Source organism: Galeopterus variegatus, unplaced genomic scaffold (assembly GCF_000696425.1).
Source record: "Galeopterus variegatus unplaced genomic scaffold, G_variegatus-3.0.2 Scaffold305, whole genome shotgun sequence".
In the NCBI taxonomy this organism is placed as follows: Eukaryota; Metazoa; Chordata; class Mammalia; order Dermoptera; family Cynocephalidae; genus Galeopterus; species Galeopterus variegatus.
Window position 1 is genome coordinate 412454 of NW_007726416.1, and position 13264 is coordinate 425717.

General features: G+C 41.5%; 2 protein-coding genes across 2 annotated transcripts in view; both read right to left on the reverse strand.

Annotated features, from left to right (window-relative positions):
- Nucleotides 1–1998: 1998 nt before the first annotated feature.
- Nucleotides 1999–3784, reverse strand: LYRM2 (LYR motif containing 2). Its single transcript, XM_008567219.1, has 3 exons — nucleotides 3717–3784; nucleotides 2956–3096; nucleotides 1999–2332 (listed from the first exon to the last, which is right to left on the reverse strand). The coding sequence occupies exons 1-3, from the start codon at nucleotides 3759–3761 to the stop codon at nucleotides 2252–2254; spliced, it is 267 nt and encodes an 88-aa protein (XP_008565441.1). The 5' UTR covers nucleotides 3762–3784; the 3' UTR covers nucleotides 1999–2251.
- Nucleotides 3785–7696: 3912 nt separating this feature from the next.
- MDN1 (MDN1, midasin homolog (yeast)) overlaps nucleotides 7697–13264 on the reverse strand; it is a 157329-nt gene continuing 151761 nt past the window's right edge. The window contains exons 98-102 of the mRNA XM_008567220.1: nucleotides 12993–13066; nucleotides 12779–12893; nucleotides 11662–11725; nucleotides 9907–10049; nucleotides 7697–9142 (exon numbers count right to left, since the gene is read on the reverse strand). Coding sequence (XP_008565442.1) covers nucleotides 8954–9142; nucleotides 9907–10049; nucleotides 11662–11725; nucleotides 12779–12893; nucleotides 12993–13066 — 585 coding nt within the window. The 3' untranslated portion in view covers nucleotides 7697–8953. The remainder of the gene's footprint in view (nucleotides 9143–9906; nucleotides 10050–11661; nucleotides 11726–12778; nucleotides 12894–12992; nucleotides 13067–13264) is intronic.

Here is a 13264-nt window from a genome sequence, read left to right on the forward strand (position 1 = left end):
TTTTCAGTGTTTTACCTGCTTAAAAAAACAAAATCAAAAGAAATACCAACTAAGTTTTTCTTGGAGTATGTGATATTTGCATCTTGCAAATTCAAACCACAAATGCTGTTTAAAACTCTTCCATGTACACCATTGTTAGGAAGAACATTACCCAAATCACCAACTTCTACACCTCATAAATGATTTTTTTTTTAAGATTTTAGATTCACTAGAGATAGCCTATATTTGTGTATGTCAAACATGCCACACAAAGATACTTCCAAAGTATGTTTTTTTAGAAACTGTGCACAAATGCTTCCCCAGTTTGTCAGATCGTCTTCTTGCATGGGTTGGCTAATGTAAATCTATATAACAACCTGAAAATTGGCTCATGCGAGCATTCTGAATTAAATTACCCCTGCGGAAGAGTATTCAGAATTATTTTGTCTTATGGGTTCTAAGGCTATGGAGGTGGGGTGGACCCTGGCAATCCAGGTCATCAGCATATGCCACCACCAGTTCATAAGTCTGTTCTAATACAGTCCAGTACTAGATACCGTTTTTCATACTGCAAGTTTTGTCTACATCTTTAAGCTTTTTGGATTAGCGTCCTAGCTCTGTTCTGTTGATGAACAGAGGACTTCAGTCTGCAGAACTGCCAGTCCCAGCACCTTCCACAAGCTTTCACTTTCACATCTTTCACTAAATTAATTGTATGTTAGAAAGCTGATCTCTTTCAAAAGCGTCCTGAAGTTAACTTTGGTTATGATGTATTTGTCTCTGATGGATTCTTCAAATTCTTTTTCCTGTCACTGAAGGAGAAACTCATGCACCAAGGATTTCCCTTAATGATTTTTTTACTTTTTTTCCATATGGATGTTAAGACAATCACAGAAGTTTCATCCAGACCTAGTCTTCTCCTTTTTGGTAAGTGCTTTGATGTGTTCTTAAGCTTCTGTTTCTCTTTTCTTTCCAACAAAGGCCCAGATTCCCAATGATGATCTTTTTGGAGAGTCGTCTTTTAAACCATGACACACCTGAAGAACACACCTCTACAACCCTGAGGGGTAATGAAAAAGGACTTTTCCAGAAAGTTCCAGGGTATCTCCTGGGGTCAGTATACCTCCAGTCCTACATCTCATACTGTTTTTTAAAACAGTTTAATTGAGATACAACTCACATACCATACACTTAAAATGTATGAGGGTACTTCAAAATGTTCATGGAAAGATTTGTATTATCTTTCAACTCTATTTTTCCATCAACTTTTAAAAGTACCCTCATATAATTCAATAGATTTGAGTAGATTCACAGAGTTGTGCAACAAATACCACAATCTCACTTTAAGATATTTTCATTACCCTGAAAAGATATGCCATCTCCATTAGTAGTTACTCTCCATTCCACCCAAAGCCCTAGGCAACTACTAACTACTATATTCTGGATATTTCATATAAATGGAATCATACAATATGTGATTTGTGACTGGCTTCTTTCACTTAACAATGTTTTCAAGGTTTATCCATAAGTAGCATGTATCAGTCCTTCATTCCTTTTTATTGCCAAATAATATTTTATTGTATAAATGTGCCATATTTTATCCATTTATCAGCTGATAGGCATCTGTATTGTTTCCGCTTTTTGGCTATTATGCACACAATACTGCTATGAACATTTATCTACAAGTTTTTTATAGATTGCTATGAACGTTTAATACTGCAATGAACATTTACGTACAAGTTTTTTATAGAAATGTTCTCATTTCTCTTGGTTATAGACCTAGGAGTAGAATTGCTAAACCATATGGTAACTCTTTGTTTAACCTTTTGAGGAACTGCTTATATGTTTTCCAAAGTAGCTGCACCACTTTACATTCCCACCAGCTGTGTGAAGGTTCCAATTTCTCCACATCTTCACCAACATCTGTTGTTATTTCCCCTTTTAATTATAGTTGATGTGAAGTGATATCTCATTGTGGTTTTGATTTCCATTTCCCTGATGATTGTGTTAAGCATCTTCTCATGGGCTAACTGGCCATTTATTAGAGTGGTTTTTGCTTCTTACAAAAACTGTGATACATCCAAAAACATTTTCAAAACTCAGGGTATGTTTTCCAAAGCTAACGCAATTATCTTGATATGCTTTTCTTTCCTCTCTCTGATATACCATGCTCCATCTTCTGATATTCTGCCCAAGTACTGTACATACAAATACTTCGACTAAACTCAACAAAACACATGGAGACTGAAAATCCTTCAGAACAATGCTCTAGTTAAGATTTTGCTAAAGCGAGTGTTTTTTCTAACTCCTTGAGTTGCATATTGCCTTGAGTAATCATCATCCTTATTGTATCCTGTAGAAGAAAGTGAAATCCAGTTACTGTTTTACCTGGTTAAACACAGTACAGCTCTACCATTTTATTTGTTAAAATCAAGAACGAGTATTGGAAATTGGAACTGTTACATGTCAGGAAAGCCAAAAGCTTTCCATACGTATATAAGGAAAACACACACACACACACACACACACACACACACACACACACACACACACACACTCTCTCTCTCGAAAAAGTTCGCTGGAAAAACAGAACTGAAAGATAACACGAATCTTTCCATGAACTTTTTGAAGTACGTGTGCATGAGTATATAATGTGGTACTGCATAGAAGTCAGGTGATGCTACTGTACAGTATAGATACAGCAATAATAAAATTTAAAATGTCATCTAAATGAGTGGAAAATCAGTTAACATTACAAGCAATGCTCAAGATGTATCATGTCAGTGACATGTATACGAGGGGGTTTTCAAAAAGTTCGTGGAAAAGATTAGTATCATCTTTTATTTTCATCTTTTAATTCTATTTTTCCATAAACTCTTTGAAGTACACTTGAATTCCAAGATGTCTACTACATTTTAAAAAATCATCAATCAATACAGAGTCCGAACCTTGTCCTCACCTATATCTTGTTCTCACCTCTTCAGTGGCACTTTTGTTTCTTTTGAATTCTTCCCTTGCCCAGTCCTTCAGGTATGTGCGATCAGAATCATTTGGAACTTGCCGAATTGCTTGCAAAATCCTTCTATAGAGAAGGAGAACTTGTTGTCTTCTCATGAACTGTACAAGGGAGGAGAAATGATTACCACTGCATGATCGCCAGCCCAGGAAGCTCTACTTTAGCAAACCAAACTGTAACCAGATGACTTTTCTTGGTCCTCAACTTGAAAAGGGAAAAGAAAAAACTGCTTTTAAAAAGAAAGCAGCAAAAAGTTCATTTGGGCTGTTTGTTTACTCCTTTGTCAAACCTAAGAACCCTAAGTCAGGAGCTGACTACTAGGTAGAAAAGGGGCGGCTAGTCTCCTAGAAGCTGTAATCACAATAACAGCACTTTTTCTAAGTGCAGTTATTCGAATTCTCTTTATTATAGCTCAGTACAACAGACGGTCTTTGCTGCGGCTGAGGCACCGGTGCTCGGAGAAACGCAAGAGCTCGGCGCGTCTGAAGCGCCGTTGCCAAGCCAACGCAGCTGCCTGCGCCTCCCGTCGGCCCCCGCGGCGGGGAGCCCCGCCCCCCAGGTCTGAGGCCAATCACAGGGTGCGCGCCCAAGGTCAGGACCCCAGGGCCTGGCCTGGTCGCCCCGAGACCTACTCTGTAGGCAGGTGGGAGGGGGAGGGGGAGAATCGAGAAGCTCAAACCGTGGAAGGCTGCCCTAGAAGGCCGGAGAGAACCGAGGGCACCTGCTTTAGCGTTAGCGTCGCCGGGTGTAACCGGGAAGCGGCCATGTCCACCAGACAGGAGTCCCGCTGGCGCCTCAGCGCGCAGTAGCGGAAGTCGGGGCGCAGCCAGGGGCGGGGCGAGCTCGGTTTCCTGGGAGACGTCCTGCGCGTCGTTACGCTGACTGACAGAGTCGGGCGGGCGGGACTGGGGCGGGTTTGGAAGGCAGGGGTTACGAGATACGTAGCTGTGGGCCAGGACTTTCCCTTTCCTTAGCCTAAGTTCTCTCGTCGATAAAAACAGTTCTTGGTATGGCAGGTGATGAAGAGTTCATTAAATGGAAGCTAAGGGTTTTTTCGGGGCGGGGGGAGAAAAATTATTTTGTTGAACTCTTTTCGAGGCTTTTAAAATTTGTAGAGTTGAAAATGCTAAAATGTAAAATGTTACTTTAAAATTTGCGTCCTTTTTTCCCTCGTTTTCGTCCTGTTCTTTTTTGTCGCAAGCATTTTCCCGGAGTGGTGGTTTTCGTGATCGTCATTCGTAACGTCTTTAGGTGGCTGCCCCACTGGGGTTTTAAGCACCTTTCATCACTGACTAACGAGGAACCGTACACGCCTATCCCTCGAGCTTTCATCTTCTGTTTTATCTTCCCTACAACACACACCACACGCCCTTAGGTTATATTACTAGAAGTCGAGTTAGTGAATCTTTGCCATATTACTTTTCCAAATAGTGTTGTACCTAATTAAAATACAACCAAAACTGTTCATTCAGTAACCCATTTACTGAGCGCTTGCTTGATTGCCTCACATGATGGGATTTTGGTGCTTACTCTTCCTAGGTGTGTCTGGCTACCTAACTTCCAGCCTGCCTCCTCATCTGTAAGGTGAAGTGATAGCATCTACCTCAGAGTTGTATTATATGTATTGTACTGAGAACAGGACCTGGAACCTATAAGAACTCTAATCATTAATTTTTTTTTTTTTTTTAAAAGATGACCGGTAAGGGGATCTTAACCCTTGACTTGGTGGTGTCAGTACCACGCTCTCTGAAGTGAGCCACGGGCCGGCCCATCATTAGTTCTTTTGAACTTTACCAGGCATTGTGAGTGATGCTAACCCCATGACAACATTGTCAATGATATATTTTTCAAACTTTGATTAGCAGTAACAATTTATTAATTTTTTTTAAGTACTAGTGAAGTTAAATATCCCTTGCCAATTTCAGTTACACTGATTATGTGAACTATTCATGATTTGGTTCCATTTATGATTATCAGGACTTTTAACTTTATATGGGCTATTTGTTCTATTTAAGTTTTTTGTTTTGGTCATTTGTACATTCAGAAGCTTTAAGTCTCTATAAAGTCAATAAAGTCACGTGTATTTTCTTTTTTTGTTACTTTTGAGGCTTTTCAGTGTCATCTCTCTCCCATTCAGAGCTTTGCAATTACTTTTTACTCTTTTAAAATATTTACTTCTTCATTTTGGTTTTATGGCATGATGTCGATCTATTTCTTTTTCCAGCCACTAAGCTATAATTTGAATGCCATTTATTAAATAATTTATTCCTTTTCCTGGGCTTTGCCTTTTCGATTAGAGTCTCAATAGTCTGTTCAGGATTGCTTTGTCTTGGACTAATTATGTTTTTGATTTTTGTTTTATCAGCTGGCAGGACTGTAGTTTCCTTTAAGAATCTTCTATTAGTGTTTTATATGACCTTTAGAAATGTTTCATATAATTTCCCTCCAAATCATCTTATGATCTTTATTGGAATTTAGAAAGCATTGAATCTAAAATATGTGAGAACAGATATTTTTAGGCTCGCTCTTTTTCCCATCTAGAAACATTCACTCATGCTGGATACTGGTAAATACTGTCATGAGTCATATTCCCTTTCCTCAAAGACCTCAAAGACTCATGCTTTGGGCAGGAAAACCTGTAAGTTCAATGTAGTACTAACAAAAGATGTCAAGATTCATACTGTGGGACTTCACCCTCCCTGGAGGGCTTATCTGACCTAGGTGTTTGTCAGAAAGGCAAAGTAGATCAGGGGATTCCAGACAACACAAGGAACACTGGCAGATTCCAGGAACTATGGTTTCCTGTGATTAGAGCAGACAGTGGAGGGGACACTGGGAGAGAAGGGACAGGACAGTCAGGCAAAAGCCTCATAGGTCACACCATGAAGCTTGAATAGTACCCTCTTCACAACAGGGAGCTCTGAAGGGATGTTCAGCTGTAGAGATTTTTAGAAACGTCTCCTTGGATGTTGGGAGTAGGATATAGTGAAGCACGCAATGACAAGTGTTAGGTGGGATATCATTGAAGTAGAGTCTAGGCCAGACATTAAAAGAACCCCAACTGCAGTGGAACAAGGAGAGTGAAGGAAATAGGATAGGATATATGTCCACAAGTTAGATTGGACACAATGATTAATGTGATTGGAGTTTTGGATGGAGGTGGAGAGGGAAGTAAGGTGATATGTAGGTTGAACTCCAAGTTTGTAAACAGAGTGGCCATTTAAAGCCACTGGATGGGGAATGTTGGAGAAGGAACAGGTTTGGGATGGGGGAATTAGAACAGTGACATTTGAACGTGATGCATTTGAAGAGTCTATCACCTAAGGCTCAGCAGACATCTGAATGTAATTGTAAATGCAAAAGAGTAACCTTGCTGGACTCCTGGACAGAGATTTTGTAGGCCTTTTGCTTAGATGATGGTTGAGGCCACAGAAGTGGTGAAACTGTCCAAAATGAGATGATTAAGAGAACAGGAAGAACGTTTGTGTTCTGCTGCCCATTCCTTAAATGTCAGAACTTACCTATTTGACTATGGGGGTGGGGAGGAGGGTTTGAGGGGGTGTGGACACAAATGGGGGCAGCCCAGATCCTCAATAACTTCCTCTAAGTGACCCAGGCATGTCATGCTGCTTATCCTGCATGAGGAACCTCTACCCCATCAGTTTTTGTTTTTTTTTTTTGTCTTTTTCGTGACCGGTGCTCAGCCAGTGAGCGCACCGGCCATTCCTATATAGGATCTGAACCCGCGGTGGGAGCGGCGCTGCACTCCCAGCGCTGCACTCTCCCAAGTGCGCCACGGGGCCGGCCCTACCCCATCAGTTTCTAACAGGCTCCTGTGACACTGCTCACTTCCCATCACAGCACAAGTTGAAAATGGCACTCTCGGATACCTACTTACAGGAATTTCTACTGTCCCAGACCCCACAAGCTATCCCTGGGCCAAGGGAATCACTCTGGACACATCAGTTAAGAAGTTCTGTCCTAGATAAGCCTAACAATTAAAGGTATATATAATAGACTGCATCACTGTAGTAATGCTGGGGTCTTTTCCAACCAGACCCAACCCTGCTTGGAAGATTAAACTTCCTGCCCCATAGAGGGCTTTAACCAATGAAATGTGAGTGGAAGAGATCTGTCATTATGGAACAGAATCTTTACAAGCCATTGCGTGGTTACACCAACTTGCCTGTTTCCCTTTGCCACAAAGCCAGCATGTTACAGCTCATCTACCATGGACATTGACACAAGAAATAAAACCCTTACTGTGGTCAGCCATTGAAGTTCTGGGGTCTTAATAAATTAGTGAGAGCTGACTGACCTAGCAGATAAGATCACTCCCCAAGCACACCTTTTATAATCCTCTGTTGTATTCCATTAAGAATAGTCACAAATAGACTGGCCCGTTAGCTTAGTTGGATGGACTGTGGTGCTGTAACACCAAGGTCCGGGGTTTAGATCCCCATACTGGCCAGCCACCCCCCCCCCCCAAAAAAAAAGAATTTGATAATGGAGATTCAGACTTCAAAGATATAAATGTGTAACAGAGCAACAAACTTGCTGTAGTGGATTGAAAGGCCCCCCAAAGTCATTGAAGCTTAAAACCCACTCTAACTGTTGAAAGTGGAATATCTTATTATAGTCATTGAAAAGTGGGGCCTTGGAGGGGTGACTAGACTGTGAGGATCTTGCCATAGAATATAACTTCAGGTACATGCTTTAGGACACTTGGTTAAACAAGAAGCAATCTGTGTCTTTGACCACCACCACAAAAGGGTGGCAATCTTCACAGTGTAACTTGAAAACAGAAATGGAGATAGATGATTACATCATGGCATGTTGCCTACAAAAGAACATTCTGACAGTGAGAACATTAAATAGAACACAGCAAAGTTTCAAGTATTCAAGCACTGCTTTCTGGCCAAGTAAAAACTGCCTAAAAGTCACTGATGTTTTTTGACTGGGGGGAAAAAAAGATGTAGCTGTTTAGCTGCTTACTTCTCCTGGATACATTTCTCTTCCAGGAAGAGACTGGCTCAGTGCAGCTTGAAAGCAGTGTGAGGAATGATTCTTCCCCTTAACTAAGGAAAAAAATGAACTAAAGAAATAAATTACTACAACAACAGGGACTATGGCACTAAGAGAATGAAATAAACAAAGGGAAAATCATCTTCCCATCATTGCATAGTCTCCCAAAGCAGCAAATGCGAAGGACACGGAAAAGCCACTTCATTTTCACACAGCCCAACCATCATTTTTGCTCATTACTTGGGCTCCCATAATGTCCAGTTGCTTTATGAGGACATACACGCACAAGCTTCCTACCCCGCTTCTCTCTTGAAGGTAATTTGCATAATGAGCATGAGGAGAAAATATATACTCAGACTCTCCAGAAAACACAGCTGCCTCAGCCTCTTGACAGCTTTAGGGCATACACCATGGGCTTTAGCAAGGCAGGGCTTAGAGCAGGGTCCAAAGGGCAGCTCCCTTTAGTCCTTTATCTAAGGGACTGGCACAGACTCATGATCCCGGCAGCATCTCAAGGCAGGTGTCCAGGGCCCCTGTGAGGGAACACAGGTGGCTAGGATCCTCTCAAGCCAGGCCTTCCAAGCCAGGGAGAATGGGTCACTCTACCCGAGCTAAGAGATGGGACACCTGCTGCTGCTGCTGCTCCTTCATCGTCCCAGGTTTGTTGTAAGAACCTTAGCCCAGGCAAAGCAGGGAGCCTGATAGCTTTCTTTAAGCTCCAAGATCATGTTGTAAAATAAAAACAGACACTGCAGTAAAAATTTCTTTTAGCTGTTAGATGAATTTTTGTAAATCAGATCTAAGTAAAGAGAAAAAAATATATTTCAGAGCTGTGAGTTCAGAAACAGTTGTCTGAAGGGAGCGCCTGGGCAAGAATTGTGACATTCTGACCATGGTTTAAATAAAGTCTCACTTTAGACAGCACTTTCTGTTCTATGGATGGTCAGAAGCCGTCACCAACTCAAACCACTGCCGGAGGGCATCGCTGAGTGTCTCAGGAAGCGCATTCACATCTCTGAGAATGATATAGAACGGGAATGGGAACTCCTCCATGTAAGATCGGATTTCGGGCATCTCTCCAGGTCCTTTAAATATTGGTACTTTAATGTCCAAGATAGAATCCTGTCAACAAAAGACATTTTAAAAGAAAAAGAAAAAAGGAAAAATCAGTATCCTCAGCTAGCTCTTTTGCTAACAATTTTTAAGTCTCCTGTGTCTTATTCCTGCATATGAAACTATGCTTTTATTATTAACTAAAGGAATTTTCAGAACTCTCATTAAGAAGGAGACAGATCTCCTTCTGAGCTCCTCTTCCAGGAGAATGGACAGTGAAAGGGAGGAAAAGGGGTAGACAAGAAAGTCCACCTTCCCTACAATGGTGTCTCCCACTCTGCTTGGAATCCAGCTCACATTCAATCTTCACCTTACTCACAAGGCCTTAGTATGACCTGCACAGAGAAAGCTTCCCCTGGAACAGAACTGCCCTGTGGGCTTATTTCACTAAGCTGACTGATGCTTCCTTCTGTGAGGGCTGCTAAGCTACAAGTAAGTGTGGAAAGAGCTGGTCTCCATCACAAGGTGGCGAGGGACCATTATGAAGGCTGCAATACCTGCAATGACTTTGTATGGAGGGAAATTAGGACCCACAGAGGATGGCCTCTGGAGTCTCTGAATCTTTGCTGTCCCACTCACTGTAAGGTTGGGACTAATAATCCCTACCTCTGGCTTACTGCAAAGATTAACTGAGAAAACGCAAAGTGCCTGATAGAACAATGTGAACACCAGGAGTTCTCAGTATGATGGAGCAACCCAGGCCATATTTCAGGACAAGTAGAAGGGAATCTCCACTTTATCTCCAGAAAAGGCGGCTTTCAGTAGTCACTCACCCGTGAACTGGGATTGTCCAACACCACAAAAATGACAAAGATATTAGCATTCCGGGCAGCCTGAACTGCTGCCAGGACTCTTTCTTTGCCCTCAAGGAAAAGGCCTCGTCCATCAGAGACTACCAGGAGGAGTTGTGCAATTTCTGTAGAATATATGAGAGGAAGGAAGGGAATAAAACAAAAATTCATTTTTTTAACAACTCTAAACTACCTAATGTTGGTCTCTCGCCACCGCCTCGTTACCGGGGACCAACAACACAGGGCGGGAGGAGGGATCCCGGACCAGCCGGCGATAACCTCCTGTGGGGCTGAGCGGGATGATGAGTGTCGCAGGCCCGGTCCCCTCTGCGCTTCGGCCCCGGGGACAAAGAAAGAACACCGAGCCAGGAGAGTGGTCAAAGCCGGAACTCTGTTTATTACAAGGGAACAGAGGCTTATATAGGGAGTGTGGGGTGGGGAAACTATTACCCAATTAGGGGCGGCCACATCGTAGAGGGACGGGTAACGGTAGAGCGGGAAAAAATGACCGAGTCACAAAACCCCGGAAGAGGGAGCAGTTAGCTACGTGCGTTTTGGCTTGCATGAAATGGCGGCGGCAAATTCGTGATTTGCTTGCAACATGGCTACCGCCCTGTTTATATCAAGAAACAGAAACTAGATACGGGAAAGTTCCTCATGGTGGAAGTGCACCGTAATGTGGCCCAACACCTAAAGTGAGACAAATTAGTGTAGGCTTTCTCTATATTATTAACACTTAAACAAATCTCTGAAACTGATGAATTTTGGGCACAAACAAAAGGGGCCTCTGATTATATTTATTAGGATGCCTGAATCAGAGACAAAGTATAATAAGACATATGAAGCTTCTGTCAATATAGTAGAATTTCCCAATAGTGCTTCAGGGAATGTCAAATTTAGATCAACTTCAATTGCAGAGCAACCTACATGAGAATTAAAACACTTGTTTGTGGTTATAAACACAATAGTACTGAGTAGGCAATTAGAAGAAAGTATCCAAATCAGAAACCTGAAACTGTGTCTTCTAAATTTCAGTATTCATATACAAGTATATTGCCTTCACATTTAGTCAATTCCTTATGTGTAATTTCTGTATTTTTTTTTCTTGAAATGGATTCATTTATAAATAAAAATGTAAATAGAAAGAAACATTAAACAGTGATTAAAATATTTTAAAATCTGTAGCTATGTTTCTAGCTAAGACTATAGTGCTTGAGGGCAGGCTGTCTTTCCCTATCCAAGAAAGTTTAACACATATTGAGAGGTGTGAATAACTTGCTTCAAACAGGAAGTTTCTCCATGATACAATCAGGACTGAGAGATTTAGAACTATATGTTTCAAGCCCCAAAGCAATCATGGTTGGATTAGCTGGCTTTTGAATTGTCCTTCTCTGCTTTCCTCTGTTATTAAAATAGTTCAGAATAGTCTTTATATGTAATTCCACACGCCTTGCTCCTTTCAAATAAGTATGTACTAGTTAATTACAAACTGGTTCATTAGTGTCTAGTTCCCCCATTGATTATAAGCCTAAGAATAAGTTCAATGAAAATTTCTGAATATTCATTCAGAAATAAATGAGTACAAAGTTCCATCAATGCCTAATACTTCTCCATATTTATGTCTTTTCCTGTAGAACATACACTTTAAAAAATGGTGATGGGTACAGTGAAATGAAGCAGCTTATGAACAGAGAACAGGAAAGCATTTTGTTAACAAAGAAGAAAAATGCAGCTCACCTGGACTGATATTTTGTGAGAGCTGCTGGGCGGCTGCAAACATGCTGGCTACAGACTCTAGAAACTAAACCAGAACCAGAAATGGGACAATTAGAAGATTATTTAAACTCTCTTCCCACTGTCATTGAGACTGAAATTACTTCTGACATTGAAGTGATTATCAGATAACCCTCTCAGGTTTCCAGGGGCAATTAAAATGTCCCTTCTGGCCTCCTGTGGTAAAGGAAGGACTATCCTAGTTTTGCATGGCATTTACCATTGGACACAGGCATTCTCAAGCATAGACGAGACGCACGTCTCTGGCATACACACCCCTAGTACCACTAGTGTTCCGTGAGATGCCCCAAAGAAAAAGAAATACTCCCCTGAGGAATAAGAAGTCAATACCACTAACCCCAATGAACCAAACAGCTATCTTCTTTCAAGAAAAGAAAATAACTGGGCCGGCCCTGTGGCGCACTCGGGATAGTGCAGCGCCGGGAGCGCAGCAGCGCTCCCGCCGCGGGTTTGGATCCTATATACGGATGGCTGGTGCGCTCACTGGCTGAGCGCGGTGTGGGTGACACCAAGCCAAGGGTTGCAATCCCCTTACCGGTCACAAAAAAAGAAAAAAAAAGAAAATAACTGAGCAAAAATGAAGGCAAGAAAACACACAATGTCTAGTGCAGCCTAAAAAAAGGAGGCTAAATTGGAGCAGGAACCAGGAGAAATATTATCCCATGCTCTGTTTTGAACTTGTTATGTCATCCTAAGCAAATCATTGGCTTTATTTCACATCATTTCTTCTCTAGGCTAAATGGGAGAGAGAAATAGGCCTTGGCTGACCTGATAAAGGTACTGATAAATGGGTTTGTTTTTGTGAAATTTCACAAACTGCTCAGAAAAAATAGGAAGGGAGCCAGAAAATCAATGACACAAAGTCAAATGATCTTTCAGGAACTGAGAAAAAAAGGTCATACCTTGTTTTATAATGGATGCCAGAAAGTTTCTATTCCAGTGTTACACAGGCTGAGATTTACCTGTCCTAGTTATCATATGGGGGGAGGGGAGGTGTTCTAAAATTCTCTCTCCTACACCAGCTTAACTGTATAGAAGACATTTTATTTCACCCTAGTACCTGAGCAATCTTGGTTTTCTTTTGTTGGAATTTGCAGAGCCGTAGAATCTGGGACCCTGAGTAATCACTGAACTGCTCATGGAATGGGTGTAACAGCTTTACAGACTCTCCAAAACTTGGGGGAGAAAAACCAAATGGGAGTTATTTTTTGTCATATGAAAATAACAAAAAGTTGTGAAGGTGTTTTCCCAATGGGATTAAAGGGCAACCTTACCTGCATACTGCAATCTGACCCACTTCCAGGAGGGTTAGAGCATTTCCAATCACAGCCAAAGATTCAAATGCAAGCTGTAAAATATAAAGACAAGTTTAAGGAATCAAAGTATCTGTAAACAAGTGCCTCTCAGCCTTTTTTGTTTTTACATCAGGATTCCCACAAAGAATGTTTTTTATATGGCACACAGGGGAAAAACTCAATAAGGCTATTACAGTCAAAAACAACCCAGAGGCTTTGGTAGCCTTAAGCCCTGCCTGGAACCACAAATA